Here is a 19171-nt window from a genome sequence, read left to right as displayed (position 1 = left end):
TTAAGCTTTTTTCGCTAATACTTATTGAAAATTTGCACGCATTGGTAATTTTACCTAAATTTTAAATTCATAATTATTAATTAAACTTAATTTCTACTTTTATTTAATTTGCATAGAATTGGAATTGCTATAGCAACCAATTTTGGACCCTTTTGTAAATGCATTAAAATATCATGTCAATGATTTAAAAAAAATTGATTTAAATCGTGATTTAAACCCAGTATGTGCTGAATTTTGATATTTATTTAACTCTCTTATAATAACTAGTTTCTTTGTCTCTGAAGAAGACCCGCAAAGAACCGAAACACGTTAAACCACTAGCAAAGCCAAGTTTTTATTTAAAGCTTAATATATGAATCTTTTGTTGTTAGTAATTTATATGCGAAAATAACGTAATATTTAAATATAGACGATGCTAATCCCGAAAAAAGGGGGGGGGGGTTAAGATTTGCGGCGGTTCGTTATCGGAAATTACACTTTTGTCTATATCGTAGAAGGATCTTTATCAAATTGCCGACCCTGCTATAAATACCAGATGTTGGGTATTCCATAGTGCGATGGAAACGTGAAACATAATTCCCGCGTAAGTGGCGATCGGGGTAAAGTCTGTTTCGTAATGTTTCGGATGACTTTACGTAAGGCTTTGGATCGAGGATATCAGAATGGAAAGAGAAAATCAAGGCCACCTACGATAATTAGAATACTAGTCTTTGGCTGATTCTGGTTGTCCCTTTAGCGGGAGCAGACTGCCCAGTTTCCGGACTAGTCTTATCAATTTATAACGATTTTACCAAATCCAATGTACAGGAAAAATAATTACACGTAACATTGAATGGAGTAGTTTCTCCCGCGTTTCGCTTGGTAACCACGAAAATGAAATTACAGCAGACGTAGGAGGGGATATATTATATAGAACCTCCTGTAAATTGGCTACAAATACATACACGGATGCAATGCGTGCATTTTTCTACAGGGGTTAAACTTATTTATCGAATATTTTAAGAAATTTAAAATAATTTAATTGGTCAAAGTTAAAGAAAGTTGTTTAGTAGTTACAATTAGAAATAAATGTAATTAACAGGTGCTGGGTGACCATAGAAAATATTTAAAATATAAAAATAGAAATTGGAAAATATTGGATAATTTCTGTCGGAATTACTAAACAATATAGGTTTTGAATACTTGTGAAGTGAAAGCCCATCGTTTTTAAAAGGGAATCGGTTCAACTATTAGCTCAGCAAGCAATGTGAGCAACAACTTTAAATTTTTATTTGTTTGGAAAAACTTTTGCTTTAAGTGCGGGATATTTTTGTTTGAAATGCTTTATTCAATTCAATTCAAACTTCTTTTTATTCTGTATAAAAACATGTTAGTAGTAACACTTTTAAAATTTACACAGAGGTTAAGTTATTACAATATTATTATGTATTTATGCAATGGGGTTTAAAAACTGGCACAAATGTGTTACTACTTTGTTTGTCTTGTTGATTTACTTACATTTAAGTATTTAACGTGGTAGTTAATGGATTGCCATTATATAAATTATATTAATAATTTTAAAATCTATTATAGTCCGGGTTGTTACGTTTTTATTTAAATTAGCCTTTGATTTTTAATAATTTACTTTGTTTTTAAATATTTCATGCCTGTTTTTTTTAAAATAATTGTGTAAACTAAAATTGAAAATAATCTAAATATAATTACTAGTTATTTAGTTTGCGCTGAATACATTAATAGGCTTTTATATCAATATTTTTCTAAATTACTTAATTTAGAAATTTAAATCAGTCAATCCTGATTATAATATTTGATTATATATTGATTTTAATTTTTCAGGCATAGGTATTCTATTCTAACAATATACTGTTCAAACAAGTAGTCCATAAAGATTTTGTATACTTACACATCTGTTGAAATAAAAGCAATTAACTCCGAGAGGAACAGAAAAAAGATGAATATACAGCAGCAAACGGAAACGACAGCTCCAGTTAACGTGGGTTGTGTTAAATCTTTGGGAATTTTCCGATAAATATCAAATCTGAAATTGAAAAAAAAAAATAAGTTTTAAAACAGCGTAATAAAATTAATTTCAAAATCAACCTTGGATTAAAAAAGTATTTTGATATTTGATAATAAATATTCTTTAAATGTAATACAAATGAAATAAAACCGTGAGAAAGTTTTGAAAAGGTGGTCAAGCCTTATTGCATCACTACTCTTTTCTAGCGTTACCGGCTATGGCATGGTAGCCAAGCGATCTAGGGTGTAAAAGTTGCAAAAACAAATGAGCCACCCTTTCTAAGGGCACTACATCTAGAAGACATTTTGCTGTGGTCACACAGTCTAGGGTGCTTTCTTACATTCAAACTACTTAATGATGGTGAAGGTCGAGAGACCTTGCCAACTTTGCTCTGCCGCACTTCCGGACAGAGAAGAAATTCAACCAAGCAAAAACTCGATGGTCATGCTTGAAATACACTGTGGGAATCTTTTTATTTTAATGTGTATAGAAATAAATTAAATATCAATAAGCTTTATTGGTTTATAATATAGTTACAGTTTTGTTGATATGAAATAGCGGTAGCAGAAGCATTCTAATAACGGTACAAATATAAGTAATTGCTGGAAACTGTTAAATTAATTATTATTTAATTTTAATGAAATTAGGGTGCATATATTTATAAATACATTTATTTTTCTATATTTGCCAAATGAGAAGATTATACATGAATATCATGAACTTTATTATCAGTCGTGTAGATTTACTGACATTTATGCTTATGGCGTCAGGCCACGCTTAACCCAATGAGATTTTAGAGTTAGCCAAGGCTTAGAAAATTAACCACGTAGGGGCACATTTTATAGACTTTAAACCACAAAACAACTTACCTTCTGACATCAAATGCCATTTTGAACACAACTTAAACCTAACAAAAAGCACTGTTGATGTAAATTAACGCGCAATATTGCCTATATTTTTAATAAAAGGAAAATATGATAAAACAAACCTACGCTACAAGTACGAAAAGTCGGCGTCGTTCCCAACAAACGTCACTACACCGGCTTTAACGCATTGCTTACGCCCTGGCAAAATAGATGGCGCTTTGAAACGACTCATACGGCGGGAACAAAATTTATTTCAAAATCATTGACTTTATGTTTCGAAAGAATTCCATGAAACACCTACGAAAAATAACACAATGAAGATAAAAATTGCGATATCATGTATAACATTTTAATAATATTACGATTTCAAGAGAGCTTAATTAAAAAAAAGCGATATCACGGCAATATTTAAATAATATTACGAATTGAAGATAACGCCATTTATAAAACGGATAGTTTTGTAAAGGGTTTTTGTACAGTAAAATGTTAAAACAATATCAAAATCTCCACCTTTCCAAACGTTTACTAAAAACTGAAGCAAAACTAGGGGTGTGCAAAATATTTGGTTAGACCAAATAATTCGATCGAATACCAAATCGAATAGCACTTGGGAAAGGTCGCGAATATTCGTTTTTCTTGATCAAATAATCGAATATTCGAAAAGATAGGAAAAAGGTATTTGGTATTTTCAAATAGTTTGCAAACTGGTCGAATAACCGCGGGTCTTTTTCTAATTTGTTGAGTTTCAAGGCCACCAGAGGAGAACGCTGGGGTAGTTAAACTTTAAAAATGTGTATTTTAAATATTGTTTGTAAAAGTTTTCTTTGAAAATGTTTAGTATTATAGTTTAAATTTATTAAATAAAATAAAATATATATTATACATTTGGTTTAGTAATTTACTATTGCAAGTAAAATGAACAGTGATTTCAATTACTTTTTTATTTTTTGACAAATATGCAAACTATTTGGTTATTTCAAAACCAAATACGTCGAATTATTTGGTATTCGATCAGTTAACTGGCTTAAAATTTTGCTCTAAAAATATTCGACCAAATTATTTGACGTTATAAATATTTGATTTTGTATTTGACGTGCCTTGAAAAAAATATTTGATATTCGATATTCGATTCGATCCCCAAAAAATGGTATTTGCAAACCTCTAAGCAAAACACAACAACAACAACAACAGCAAATTTACGTTAAAAATTTGCGCAATATTTAAAATGAAATTTTTAGTAGGGTACACGCTTATGTTTAATTCATCGCGTCAATAATTTGTGAAAACAAGTTATAATAAATTTCACGAAATCCTCCGATTTGAATAGCGAATGAAACAACGGAAAAATTCCCCATACGAGGGGGCTGACTGGGTCTAAAAGAGCCCAGTCACTGCCGGAAAGCCGCCTTTCACAACATATCCATTCAATATTGTCTCGTTAAACCCATTGACATGTCATATACAACACAGCATAATATCGTACGAGAGCGTAAAACGCATGCGTGAATTCGGGGCCAAGAGGAGAAACTACGAATTAAATTAACCCCTTTTTTGAACGCCGACGATATATTAAATTTCAAAAACCGTAAAAGGAAATAAATTTCAAAATTTATTAGTAATCGGAAGTGTGCGATAGCTTTCGCGCGTAGTAGAATCGGGGCGCTACTTTTTCCCGCGTAGCGATACGGAGCGGTAAACGGTTCCATTCATGATACGCGCGGCGGAGGGGGATAGAAATAGCGAATGAACGAGAGAGGCCGAGAACCGTTCAATAAACGAACCACACCACACTTTACTACGAGAGTAAGAAGAGGTCAGCCCCAGTACGGAACAATTTTTATTCAATCGAAGCAAAAACCAAAACAAGAAGAAGGTTTTCGCTAGTAGGGGCTATACCTGCTAGCTTTCGCGTTCGCGCTTTTCGGTTGTTTTACGGGAAAAACTATTTAGTAGAGTTCGGATAAAGAACAGTTTCGCGTCGCTTTTGAAACTGTTCGTTATCTTTCGAGTCCGCGAGAGAACGAGGAACCCCACAAGTTTAGATGCCGTCAGTTTGTCGTCGAATGCGGCATAGGTTCGGCCAGGAGCGGGCGGAAAATAATATGTCTGCCCTACAGGCGCTATCCTCGGAAAGGTTGCGAATTTTCATGATCCAAAACGGAGCCGTCGCGATGGAAGATTTAGCCGAAAGTGTCGGCTCCTCCGCCGAAAACGCCGGACTTTTGCTGCTGGATTGCAGACCGTTTCTTGCCTACAATAAGAGTCACATTGACGGGGCCATCAACGTCCACTGTCCGGCGATACTGAGACGAAGAAACGGTGGTCGTTTACCCTTGAGGACTGTCATTCCGTCGGCGGACATCAGACAGAGCCTGGCCGATGGCTACTGTCACCCCGTGGTACTTTACGACGAGCAAAAGTTTTGCCCACAACACTCGCAGCTTCGAAACTGCCTGACCAGCACCTCGCCTCAAGGCAACGAGGACTCCATGGCCATTTTCGTCGCCAAGTGCCTCCAGACGGAGCTTAACTTAAAGAACATTTTTATACTGGAAGGTAAGCTCGATACATCAACTTAATAATTAATCTTCCTAGTTTAGATGCCCCGTATGTAATCGCATTTGGTTAGAATTTGGGAACATTGATAATTTATTTTAAGGTTTTTTTTAAAAAGCTTTGCTAAACGTACTTATCAATATAGTACACCAAATAATAAACCTTAGAATTAATTATACATTATTGAAAAACTATATTGGCGTCATTAAGCAATGTCGCGTATATATTATCTTCCATGAGAACAGCAGTCACGGCCATTGTACATCGTAGTTAAAGGGATTTGACTCTCGCAACGTACCAATCAATGATCGCGCAATGTTACAATTAGTACACAACTGCCCAAGTAATGGGTGGGGTTGGAAATAACTCGAGAAAAAACGCCTTAAGAAAAGGATTGTATTGTTTCCTTTTGGACTAAAAAGAAGGCGAAATCTCGAGCGATTCATTGTAAGAGTTCAATGGTTTCTTTTCCCACAAAAACTGAGTTTATGAATGGAGGTTTTTTCATTCCCATACGCTTTAGAATACTCGTTATCATTGTTAGGAACGTATTTCTCAATTTGTTTATGAATGAGGCGAAATAATTTGTACGGTACAGTACCTTTTTATCCTTTCCTCGTTCTTACCCTGACACCAAAAACCGCTACACCGTGATGTACTCGAGCGCACTTTTCCCTCTATTTCTGTTGTTTTAGCGTTCGGTACTTTTGAACGAAATCTTAATGAAGCTTGTGGGCGAAACGAAAAAACGTATTCTTTTCAATCGATACGCTACGATACCTTCTTTGATGGGAGGGTCCATCAATACGTCCTTTCTGATCTATAGACGCAAAAAATTATTTAATAAATTACTATTTAATTTAAATTTTGTACATTTTGTTTCCTTGGATAGTCTACTGTAGTGCGTATCAATTTTATCTAAGAATTCTTAAGCCCCGTTTTCAATCACGAATTTTTCTTTAAAAAAAACGCTTTCGCGTCAAAACCAAACGCGAGAAGCTTCGCTATCGGCTTTTTTGTCAGAAATCTAAATGGATTTGATATATGCTTATTTTGAAATAAAAGCGCGTCAAAAAAGCAAAAGCGAAATGCCTGAAATTTATCGTAATTGAAAACGGGGCTTAATTTCAAAGAAAATTTCACAATACTTATGACGTCAAATTGAAAAAAAATACTTATCAATATTATCGCATTAATAATAACAAGCGATAATAAGTTTTTTAAAAATCGCTTACGTAATTTAAAATACCTTAAAAAATTTTCCTTTAAGAAATTATAATGAACAATTTTCCAATTATGGGTCGCGTAAATTCAAAATACGAGGAAAAGATACCCGGGAAAAAAGTGGAAAAGAAAAATTCAACAAATTGCCAATTAACTCTCCATTCAAAAGTAGATTTCCTGTTGCCAAATTCTTACGAGGTCGGAGTAGGAGGGGGTCGAAAACTGTATGGAGGGGACGACACGCGCCTTGCATTCCATTTAAAAGTATACGTCAAATACAATATCTAACAGATACGTCTTTACAAGTATTGTATATATTTATACACATATATAGGTATATATGATATCTTTAATACGTGTAAAGACGAATTCGTTACACGGGTTTTCGTTGGGGCCTATCAAACGTTTCCTTAGACCCTCCCAGCGTTGATTTTATTTTTTGGCGAGTGCTTCTCGCTTTGCGAGGCTTAGAAGTGGGTCATTGAAGAGTCTTATTTTCGACTTTTTTGCTGGCTCGATGTTGTAGTACAACATTTTTATTTTTCCTTACCCTAAAATTCGCGCCATTTAATTTAGGCTTAGCTACAGTTCTAGTATACCCGTACTGAAATCTTACGTTAAAGTAGTCTTACCAAATTTCCATCGTACGATAGCGTTTTTTCGCAATGATTTCTGTGACTTACGATGGTGAAATATGGAAACTTAGTCGTCTTTATATTGAGAAATATTAGACGCTGCTAAAATTATGAGTTTAAATATTAATCTTTGTACGTCATTTTGTATATTTTTCGTTTACTTTAATAATATATTGGAATAATTTCCCATAAAATAAATCAATACGGAATAAATATCGTATAAAATATTCAGACGTAAAATAAAGATAAAACTTACTTCCGCAAAACTACCCTACTTAGAATTGTAAGTAGTCATTCCTTAGACAATTATTTAAACGTACTTTAGTCAACATGTCAACGCTCCCCTAAAATAACGCACCTTTAATTTTTATCACCAGATATGGTCGTAATAAAAATCGAATATTGACACTTTTTTTTCTAAGAAAGTTTGGGTGAGATATCTTATTGACAACCACAAGTCTATAAACCACTTAGTCACGGACGTAATCGGACTTAAGGTTAACGTCCAATGTACTTCTGTACGGGAACTATTACGTAAGAGAAGACCTTGCTTAAGAAACCCTACAACAACTTATAAAGCTTCTTAAACTTTGCAAATCGATTCTAATGAGTATAATTCCAATTGCTAATTTGGAAGCTGGTTTTTTTTGGAGGGGGTTGTAAAGAGGGGGACAACGCGTTTCCCTTGGTAATTGTTCCATCTTTTACAACAATGGAGCGATTGTTTTTTGGTCGTGTCGATTCCGGTCCTATGGCGACAGGATATGTAATACTCGGAGGAAGCCGATATTCATTCTTAACAATTCTCAAAATAGAAATGTAAGGAAGTTAACTCTATATAGATCAGTCACTAGCGATCGCGACTTTGCATTGTTCGAGTTTCCTTTAAAGATCGATCAAGACACCCCCTTTCGACGACCGAGCTAACTAGGCGCCCTCACGCGAATTAAATACCCAGGATGCGCGAAATTAAATGTAATTTAAATTTATCGATATTATTGTAACGATGTCCTGGTGCGCAAAAGGTGATGATCGTGAAAAACTGACAAATCTGACCCAAAAAAGGCATTTTACTATAATCAATATAGAGTTACATCATTTAAACTACGATTTATACTATGGTTGGCATAGCAACTGTGTGACAACGAATATCGTACGTAACCACTGACGTATAAAGGCAAATCCTAATGGTATTCTTGTAACAGGACACTGTTTTAGGACGAGTCAAATTATTTCAACATAATACAGGCTTATATGAAATGTTTTACTATAAATAGTATTTTTTAATATATATAATTTCCGTAATAATATCATTGACGTCACTTCAATGTTAACTAACTTGGTTAAAAGTAACTTTAATAAAATTAAGAAATACTAAATTCGTATTTTTATGATTTCAAGATTTTAGAAGCTAATATGAAATGTTTTAGTATAATTATTATTTTTCAAATCGTATAGTTTTCATGGTAGCTTAAATGACGTTACGCCTATGTCGTACTAAATTGCCATTCATAGTTTTCATGATATGATTAATGACGTCACGGCCATGTCTGACTAAATCGGCATTCGTAGTTTCATTGACGTCACGCCCTTGTCGTAATCAGTTGCAATTATAGTTAAATTCTTAAGCAATCAAAATTAACAAATATTTACTCTGTAATATTTAGAAATAATTTAAATTAAGACTTAAATTAAATATTTTATTGATAATTGTATTTGTCGACACAGTTTTCATGGTATTATATACCGTCACGCGCAAGTCTTACTCAATAGCGACTAACTTTATAAAAACTTTATTTAACAAATATTTACTTCCGGTTACGAAGAAAGGTAAACAATATTCGGTATTTTGATACGACTAAATATTTTACCAATAATGGCGTAAACATCCTTTGGATATCCTGGTTTAGGAGCCCAAAATAGGAACCAAGTTTCAACTACGCTTTCGGGGTACCCCTGAATTTTACCATAAAAAAACTGGTCTATTGTAGTGGGTTCGCGATGGTCACATTGTAGCGGAACTTCCCTTATGTCACTTTCGTAAAAACCTAGCCCCGAAAAAATCACTGGGTCTGTAGAGTGACGACGTAAATGGGGAATCGTTTTGGGGCCCCGTATTTTGGCCCACCCTTTGCGAATTATTTATGGGTTTCGGGGTCGAAACACGCTTGCGGAATTCCGAGGAGGGTCTCTATAGAGTCAGATTTCTTTTGTGGTAACACAACGCCGATTGAAAGAGGAGCGTTGGATTTAGCTCCGAGGTCCTCGATACTCGCTAAGAATGGTTCGCTAAAAAGGTATTAAAATGGAAGGCGCCGAGGGGGTAAAGTTTGCGGGAGTATCACCTCTTAGTATGCCGGGATAAGACGCACCTTCGAGGAGATGTGCCCAAAATGCCCATCCCATCCTTTTTAAGAACCATTCCTTAAATTCGCGGATGAAAAGAGAGTTATTCAACTATGAACCGGATGTTAACCTTATTAAATATACGGTGTGGTTCTCTCTCTCTCTCCCAATTTGCATTTTTCGGAGCTTTCTTCGGCCCTAGCAAAACGTTATACGGAACTTATGGCGCAATTAATGATATTATTTCTAAAATTGAGTAACATTTTTCTTTGTCAAATCCGGTTGACGATGTATTTCGTTATTTAAAATTTGGACCGAATTTCGTTGAATTCGATGATTTTTAAATACGGTTAAGATTTGTAACGGATACAGTTAAATTCAGGGTGGTTGAGAATCATTTTAAGTATTGATTTTATTGATCTTTCAAGGTTTGATGACAGTTTCCTTCACAAATTCGTTAATAATTTAAGTGCAACGGTAATGTAAACTTAAATTTAAATACATCTTTACTTAATTTAATTAATTCAAAATTTTTATTTGAGTTTGATCTGATTCTACCTTCCTACACATTTTCGTAAAGTATAATATGTGACTTAAATCAATAGTTTATTTTTAAAATCACTTGATTTATATCGGACAATCCTGGTAAATAAAAATCTTAATTAAACGAAGTGGAAATATTAGTAAAAAAATTCCATTCGGGAAATGCCAAGATAGATAGTAATAATTTATCACGTTGGAGAGCTCATCCGTACGTCAACAAACACTTAACTTTATCTATTTAATAAAAATTAATTATTTCGAATTGATAAAAATTGAACGAAAAACATCAGGCAAGGTCGTTTTAGTGAAACTCAAACAATAGATTAATTTTATCAGAAATTTTCGAAGTAAAAAACTGATATTCCGATAGAAACGTGGAACATTCTGACGCAATATTAAAAATTATCAATAAAAACACGTTATTTAGCGAGCTTCTAATTCCATCAATGAGATGTCGATTATCTATATCAATCAAGAGCCGATAGTTAACAGAGATATCGCGTTTCAAACACATTCGTAAAACTGAATGTTGTCGATCAGTATTACTAAATAAGGAACCGGAAACGCGTCCATCCCTCTTCGCGTCTTCATCATCATCAACTTTCCCGCCAAAGATCGATCCCGAGTTAAGTCGCGAGAAAAAAGAATGTTTCTCGATGAGCGTTAGAGACGTCACAACCCCCTTTTTAAGTTATATCGAGAAAACGGTTCCCCAAATTTGTTTCTCTCTGTAACACCCGTTCCCTCGGGTGCTCCGTTCTTCTAATCGGATATCCGGCAGATTTCGGAACCCCCCCCCCCCCCCCCACAGAATTATTCTATTACATTAGCACGCGTCAAACGAAGCCGTCACCAAGGTGGAGCCTTTTTCACTAAAAACAAACTTTTCCGACGATTATGAGTGACTTAACCGAGTCAACCGGTTCTCTTTCAAGTTTTAACTTCACACTCGTGACTGACATAGTTCCGACCCCATTCCGTAATTGGGAATGTACCCTTTCGCGTGACTTACGATTGAACTGTCTGGTAAGGGTTTAAAATATATTAATAGGAGTAACGTAGATTGAACGTCAATTTCAGGGTCTTAGGACTTTCTCTCTCCGTCGCTATGACGTCAAGTATCTATTCCTGTTGTTTACGATAAACGGGGTACGACATTGAGAATTTCTCGGCAGTGTGGCAAGGTTGATTAGACCTTCGAGGATCTGTTCTCTCGCCATTCGCAACTTTTTCTTTATTAAACCTTCCGGCATGACGGTATCGCCGTGGAAACGCCACTGGCATATTTGATTTATTTTTATAAAAGAAAGCAACGTGTGTCCTGGTTAGGTTAAACGAGGAACAGTGAAGAATTGAAACATTTCTTCTAGCCCGAGGTGGTCTTTATCTAGACTTTAAAGAAAGCGGGATATGGGAAATTGTGAAAAAATATGTCGCCAATGTTTGATGTCACGAATATTTTTCGAGGAACGGAAGTGCGTAAATTGATATTACGTAAATTCCTGTTAAATGTTGACGGGAAATTTTAATAAATTTTTCATGTATTGGACGTTGGGGAACTTTTTATTGTAGTAGTACTCAATTGTACTCGCAAGAAATAGTTTTTTTTTAATTTATGTTATGCAGAAACAGGATTTAAACAGTGATTGAAATCAAATAATTGGTTTTATTCATACAATTAAATCGCCTATTATTTTATTCATACAATTAAATCGCCTATTATTTTATTCATACAATTAAATCGCCTATTATTTTATTCATACAATTAAATCGCCTATTATTTAATTCATAAAATTAAATCGCCTATTATTTTATTCATAAAATTAAATCGCCTATTATTTTATTCATAAAATTAAATCGCCTATTATTTTATTCATAAAATTAAATCGCCTATTATTTTATTCATAAAATTAAATCGCCTATTATTTTATTCATAAAATTAAATCGCCTATTATTTTATTCATAAAATTAAATCGCCTATTATTTAATTCATAAAATTAAATAGTCTATTATAAATAAATAAATACTAATACTACTATGTATTTATGAAAATGTACAAAGATGGTTGTTGCGAAACAAACTTGTTACAAGTACTAATTTAATTAAGATAAATATAAAATTTAGATCATCATTAACAATTCATGCAAATTATCAATAACTTTGTTAAAAAATGAATTAAAATAAAAAAATCATTTAAAATCAGTAAAAATCGAATTTAGATAAAATATTGTTTTCTGATTTTTAAATACTAACGCGAAGTATATTCAAAATTACCAACATTTATATTCCAAATTATTTGAATTTTCTTGGTATTTAATGTTCCAGAATTTGATATATTTATAATATATTTCGGCAAATGGGAAGAATTAATTAACTAGGGAAAATATAAAAATTAACAAACTCTGCTAAGAAATACTTTATTTAATGAAAATTTAATATACAGGTATAATTGTAACAATTAAAATATAATCCTTAAGGTTCTTGGAGAACACCCAATTTTAACGTAGCTTTTATCACACGAACCGGGAAATGTACTCGAACTTAATATTGAATTCCCAGACCATTATTTCTCACGGAATTTTTCGCGCCATTCAAGATAGGCATCTCGAACGGCATCAAAGAAAAACTATTTACGAAATTTCTCATCAGAGTAAAATAGCGGCTACGTCAAAAATGCCTCGGTAGATTTGTTAAACCAATTCGCCCATTGAAAGTATCACTGAGGAATTCCCATAGAATTCTTTCACACCGTAGTCAATTACGAACTAAGACTGGTCTATGCCTCGAGGTCATTCTGGCACGGAGAAAGTCTGAGAAAATACGTAGAACCAGAATAAAGATGAGGAGCATTATAGGGTAGAGATGAACCGACTTTTAATCATCTTTTAATCACCCCAAATTTCACGGGAAAACAACATTTCTCAAGTTGCCAGCGAAGTTTCGTAAACCGATCATTATGAATTTCGTTCTCAAAAAATAATACTGTTCTTCGTTTAATGGACTAGGTTTGTTAGATTTCAACACGCGGAAGTTGTTAGATTATCATTCTTGCATATTATAACTCGTGAATTGTTTTCGCGTTCAACCCTCGTTTATATTTCGTTAAGGTAAGAGACGCAGCTGTTTGTTCAAAAGTGTTGCGTTGATTCATAAAGTACTTGTAGATGAGGGTGGAGGACGTGACTGAAGAATATATATACCCGCGTATAAAAATTCAACGGAGAAATACAGTACGAAGTGTCGCAATAAACCCACACAATTTATCTCGCTGTAGACTCTCTCCTCTAACTGCAATGGAAATACGTAATTATTTTAACGGAATAGTATATAGTAAATTTTAATCCTATTTATCTTTTCTGATGAAATGTTATTGTTGCGATTTGCCATTGAAATTACGTTCTATAATTTGGGAGATTTTAACTTTATTTATCAGTTGTAATTTTTCATATATAAATCAGCCGATTTTACTATTTTATTTCATGTTGAAACTTAATATTTTAATGGGATCGCGTATAAATTTATCATTGCTGATGCAATTTTATTATTGCGTTTCGCGATTGGGGTGTGAAAGCGTTATGTATTAACAATTTAATTCGAATAATATCTCGAAATTGTAAGAAAATTTCATTTTCCCATACATACCTCACCTATTTATAAACACACCTAGTACAATAATTACGCGTATAATTAATGGTTTTATTCAAATTTATTTATTTTTTCTTGAACAGGAGGCTATCACGACTTTCGATTGCATTATCCCAGCCTGTGTCGGGAGAGCCACCACTCCGACCCCAGGACGATCTGCCCCCGGGCCAAAATCAGCCCCACATCCGCTTACATCACCAATGGAAACAATTTGGTTCGCCACGGCAGCCCTCTTACGGGATATAGCAGTCCTCAGGTAAGATACCACACCTCTGACGAGCTTCGTCATCGCATCCGGAGTGAGAAAGTGGAAATTTTAACATTTGGACGATATAATTTTAGGACTGTCCGGTGGAAATCTTGCCTCACCTGTTCTTGGGAGACGCTTACCACGCCTCTGACCGAGAAATTCTTCAAAGACTGGGCATCACGGCTCTTCTCAACGTGTCCGATACCTGTCCGAACCACTTCGAGGACACTTTCACCTACAAGAGTATTCCCGTCCAAGATTCTTGTTCCGAAGACATTGGCTCTTGGTTCGAAGAAGCCATTAACTTTATCGGTCAGTAGAAACGTCCTTCCACCTACGCTTCGTATACTCGTTCCGAAACCCGAACCAAGCAAATGACTAAACTGCCCTACGTTATCGACCATTTTTGACTTATTGAGTTTCAATGCTCATCGTACTAATTTTAGAGGGCGGATTCTAAATTTGAAGTACGGTTTTTTCCTATCTGTGCTAGTGATTGAAAATGCACAAACGCATTAAAATCGAAAAGTTTTGAAAATACTCCCGTCGGAAATTTGCAGAAACGTATTATTAACCAATAAGAGTCTTCATTTTGTATAATTTCGTCCGCTCTTAATTTCTTCAGCCGCATTCCCAGGGTAACAGGCACAATGGTCGTTACTCAGTATTATTATACGAAATAATGCGTTTCTGCCCAGAGTTTTTTTAACCAAATATAAACGTAAAAACGCATTATGTCCAATTATTCTGAGATTTACTTAATTTTGGCTATAGTCGTTGTCCATATTTAGATTGCGGACTAAAAGAAACCCCTAACAACTAGTTTTAAGTTACCTAAATACTGTAGTATTGTTATTTTTCAGAAGAATTAGTCTAGTGCTCGGATTTCGATTAATTTTTATCCATGAATAAAATAAGCTCGGCGATATTTAAGTATTTATTTAAATAACCAATAGTCGAATAAAAATTGCAAAATGTTTAAATAATCGAAAGTGAATAAGCCTATTTAAATAAAACCAACAATTATTTAAATAAATGCCACTTTTATTCAAATAAATGCTTGGTTGCGTAAAAAAACATAATTAAATAATTTAAAATGGTATTCTTTTTACAAACGTTTTTTAAATAAATCGGAAAATTTGTGGATAATGAATAAACAATTCAGAGCACTAACTAGAATGACAAAAATCGATTGGTCTCGAAATGCCATTTTTGGAGATAGTGCGTTTCTGAAACGTAGGGCAGTACACTAACGGATACCAAATCCAAATTAAATTGTTTCTCAAAGTATATATCAAAGTGTAGGATTACAGTCCGAGGGAATCGCAAATCCTTATTTGGAGACTTAATTAGGACGGTAAATTAATTGGAAGTGGAATTCAACCCACGCTAAATTTAAACGCCGAGAGATAGAACTTTCGGGGGAGGGGAAGTCCAACAATGATTCGTTAATTTAACTCCGGCTGCTTCGATCAACAAATCTCGCCCACTCCGCTCGGAACAAATCGAATACTTAAAGGGCGGAGGATGTCCTTTCCGCGAACAGGAAGAATAAATTTTATTCCCCAAAAATACGGAACGTGCTACGTTCGCGCCGCGCCGTTTTACGAGCCTCCATTTCGAAAATAACCTTTTTCCCAGTGAGTGAGCGCGCCACCAACGTGGAGTGGCAGGAACGGAAAGAGCCCGTGACTGTGGATTTAGCGTAGTTTAAATAATTGGAACGACACGCGCATACATTTTTCCCTTTTTGGCCGTTCATTGATGGAGAGAGCGAGAGACGGACGTTACGTCACAGCGACGGATGTCGGGATGCCAACAACGCGAGAGGCCGATCCCGCCTGCGCGAAGAGGAGAAAACAGAACATCCCGGATGCTGGAAAAGTTATCCCCCCTCCTTCCTCTTATTTTTCTCCCAAAAATATCGCGGCGCATCCTTTCGGCATCCCTTTCAGCCATCAACGGATCGTTTCTCCCCCCCCCCCCCCAAAAACCAACATCGTCGTCCATCGCATCTTCCTTTCTCCGTCGTTGGAGGGCGCTGGCTTTTATCAAATCGAAGCCACCCACGTTTATTGGACGACTTTTCTGACCGTTGGAAATGTTTCGGACTCCCCCCTCATCCTCTCGCTCTCCGCGCCGGCATATCGAGAACAGACGACGGAGAGGAAGTGAACAATGCAGATGTTTTGCCACTTCCTCCTTTTCTAGAGGACTTAGTTAACGTTGTTATTTCCCGGGGTTTTTCTGGGCGAACGGCCGAGCTTAAGTTTCCGGCCGAACGAACGAAATATCCCAGCTTGCGAGTTCGTTTTCCCCGCTTCCGATTTATTAAAATCGTCGCGGCTCTAATTAAGATATAATTATCCGGTTTTATATCTGTCGCAACTGGACGATTTCGCTCCCACGCCACGGTCACTGGTCTAACGTACCAAAAGGGCTTCCTCACCTACTCTATATATTTTCCAGCGCCCACCTTTTTCATATAGAAACAATTTATAAATATCCATTGATAACGTATTTTCTCACGGCGCCTTTTTGGACATGTGTTTCGAACGGATGTATTGAACGATAGTTTCAATGTAGGAAATAATTAATTTACGCCTTTGTTTTTTTTTTTGAACAGAGGACGTGAAAGGTCAAAATGGGAAAGTACTGGTCCATTGTCGTGCCGGTATCAGTCGTTCAGCGACCATATGCATCGCGTATTTGATGTCCACCAAAAGACTGCGCATGGAAGACGCGTACGAATTCGTCAAACTGCGTCGGCGAATCGTGTCTCCTAATTTTAACTTTATGGGCCAGCTACTAACTTTCGAATCTCAAGTATTTGGAGGTCCTTGCGCCAGACCCGTCTCCCCGTTGCCCGCCGTCTCTCCCGTTTTGGATCCCGACCCGGATACCCTGACTCCATCTAGGGGAGCTTCTCAGAACCAACCCGTTTTCGACTTTGCCATGTCAGCGGCTGATCCCTTAACTAGAAGCCCAGCTAAAACTTTGGTCTTGGGTACCACAGTTTTCATATCTTGATGATGCGAATCATCTTTTTAAGACGCGAAAAGACCGACGGTTCTTTTAAAAAACATAAAAAAAACTAAACTTTAGTATTTATTGGTAGAAACATTTTGTATTTACTTACATTTTGAGATTAATATTTTTCTCACCGCGACGGTTTGAGAAACAATTTTTTTGTACTTATTTTGAGATTAGTTTTTCTATAAATGTTTATCACTAAATTAGAACCACTTCATTTCGGATTTTTTTTTAAATATTGAGCTTTAATTACCTATACCTAAATGTTTCAACGTAGACTAGAAGGTTACGGTAACCTTAAGCACTATTAAAAAAGTAATATTAAAAGCGACACACTGTAATTAAGATAATTCCATCATAAATCCACGATGGATTAATTAATCACTAGTCCGATGTTTTTAGATCTAGTCTTTTGGGGGATTAAAAAAATTATTGTATAGATCGAATTTATTGTATAAAATATATTTTAAAAAGTGACGTAGGGCCACATATATTCGATGTTCTTAGATTATCAAAAATACACAAAACTAGGGACCAGATTTTTTTAAATTCAAATTTGAGAAAAACATAAATTAAAAAAGGTTAACAGTGCAGAGACATTGTAATAAAAATAAAGTTCTTTTAAAAAAAACAAATTTTTAAAATTAAAAAAAAATGTTTAAATGGTTTATATAAACAGTAAAACATAGTAAAATTGTATAATTTCGTTGAAAACGAAATAACAGTTGCCTTAAAAATAAATAAACATTTTTTGGGAGCTAAAAAAAACCTTTTCTAGATTTATCATTTATAACTTTTTGTAAAAAGATCAAAATTTGAAACCACGTTTTTTAATTGAAATTTATTTCGTATTTGGCAACATTTTTAACCCGATAAGTCGTGAATTTTCTCCGCTATTTCTAGAGTTGTTTAGAAGTAAAGATTTTTTAGGTTTTTTTAAAAGCAAAAATAAACACGATTTTGTACACGAAGTTTTTGTAAAAAATATCTCACGTAAAACAAAAAAAATCGTCACTTGTATGCCTGAGATATTGTTGTCACCCACCAAAAATATAACACGGAATATTACGTTCATGTTCTAGTCAAAATATAATGACATTTGCTGTTGGCACTGAGGGGGAGGATCATATGTGACAAATAAGTCTAGCTAATAAAAAATCCGTTTTATTGAATTTCACGTCTTTTTATTTAAGATATTTGAATTTAACATTTTCCAGGAATGTTATTCTGTAAAAATCAAAAATGCCAAAAAAAAATGGCAATGCGCATGTGCAGAAGGGCGGCTATCGAAAAATCAAACTATCGATTGTGTAAGTTCAATTTTAAGTAGTGGCAGTATGTTATTCTCTATCCGGTATTTTAATCAAACCATAAACTTAAGCGGACGTAAAATATCTATTTTTTTTGGTGCCCAAAACTTAAATTGGCACAATCTATCGTATAAAATCACTTATGTCCGCGTAACAGACCGCCATGATTTTGAATATGACCAATAATATCAATAGTTTGATATTTCGATAGCAACCTCTTCTGCACACCCGCATTGTCATTTTTAACGGATAATGATTTTTTTGGCATTATTTGATTTTTGCAGAATAGCCTTCCAGTTAGAATTACTACAAAGACCAGTTAGTTAAACCCGAGGGGCTGATCACTCCGCGTAATCGGTGTACAGATCCGTACCTTTGACTGTATGAATGGGACTACGCGTAATCTTTGAAGTCCCTGCCTTTGGCAGTGGTAATCTAAGCGTAATCCGGTGTACAGACTTTCTAAGAGTGGTTAGCCCCTCGGTTAAACCCGAGCAACTGGCAACTCTCATTATTCTGTGGATTTAAAAAAATATTTTTTTATAAAATAAAAATTCGTCTTGCCCAACTTGTTAAAATGTTGCTCTTACGTCACGAGACCCAGCTTTTTTTTAGTGTATTCTCGCACGAGCGATTTGCACGCGCGCTAGATAAAGCGATGTTCCTTTGGCGACTGAAGCGCGCGCTCGTAGACAATTGCGTATCCAGGATTTTATTTCAGGGGGGTTTTGAGGGAAAATTTC

The 19171-nt window shown here is 35.0% G+C and overlaps 2 protein-coding genes across 3 annotated transcripts in view; one reads left to right on the top strand and one right to left on the bottom strand.

The window, feature by feature from the left end:
* The window catches only part of LOC149934902 (endoplasmic reticulum-Golgi intermediate compartment protein 1-like), a 37645-nt gene extending 34548 nt beyond the window's left edge, over window positions 1–3097 (bottom strand). The window contains exons 1-3 of one of the 2 annotated variants that reach the window (XM_090181235.1): window positions 3009–3097; window positions 2890–2927; window positions 1904–2038 (exon numbers count right to left, since the gene is read on the bottom strand). In XM_090181235.1, the coding sequence (XP_090037361.1) occupies window positions 1904–2038; window positions 2890–2909 (155 nt within the window). In that variant the 5' untranslated portion in view covers window positions 2910–2927; window positions 3009–3097. The remainder of the gene's footprint in view (window positions 1–1903; window positions 2039–2889; window positions 2928–3008) is intronic. The other variant, XM_090181236.1, reaches the window with a different exon arrangement.
* A 1488-nt stretch (window positions 3098–4585) lies between these two features.
* LOC149934901 (dual specificity protein phosphatase 4-like) lies at window positions 4586–18290 on the top strand. Its single transcript, XM_090181398.1, has 4 exons — window positions 4586–5442; window positions 13919–14091; window positions 14178–14397; window positions 16712–18290. The coding sequence occupies exons 1-4, from the start codon at window positions 4929–4931 to the stop codon at window positions 17113–17115; spliced, it is 1311 nt and encodes a 436-aa protein (XP_090037524.1). The 5' UTR covers window positions 4586–4928; the 3' UTR covers window positions 17116–18290.
* Window positions 18291–19171: the final 881 nt, after the last annotated feature.

The sequence above is a fragment of the Leiobunum rupestre genome, chromosome 7 (genome assembly GCF_980474605.1).
Source record: "Leiobunum rupestre chromosome 7, qqLeiRupe1.1.hap1, whole genome shotgun sequence".
Taxonomy (NCBI): domain Eukaryota; kingdom Metazoa; phylum Arthropoda; class Arachnida; order Opiliones; family Sclerosomatidae; genus Leiobunum; species Leiobunum rupestre.
This window is presented reverse-complemented; position numbering and strand designations above follow the sequence as displayed.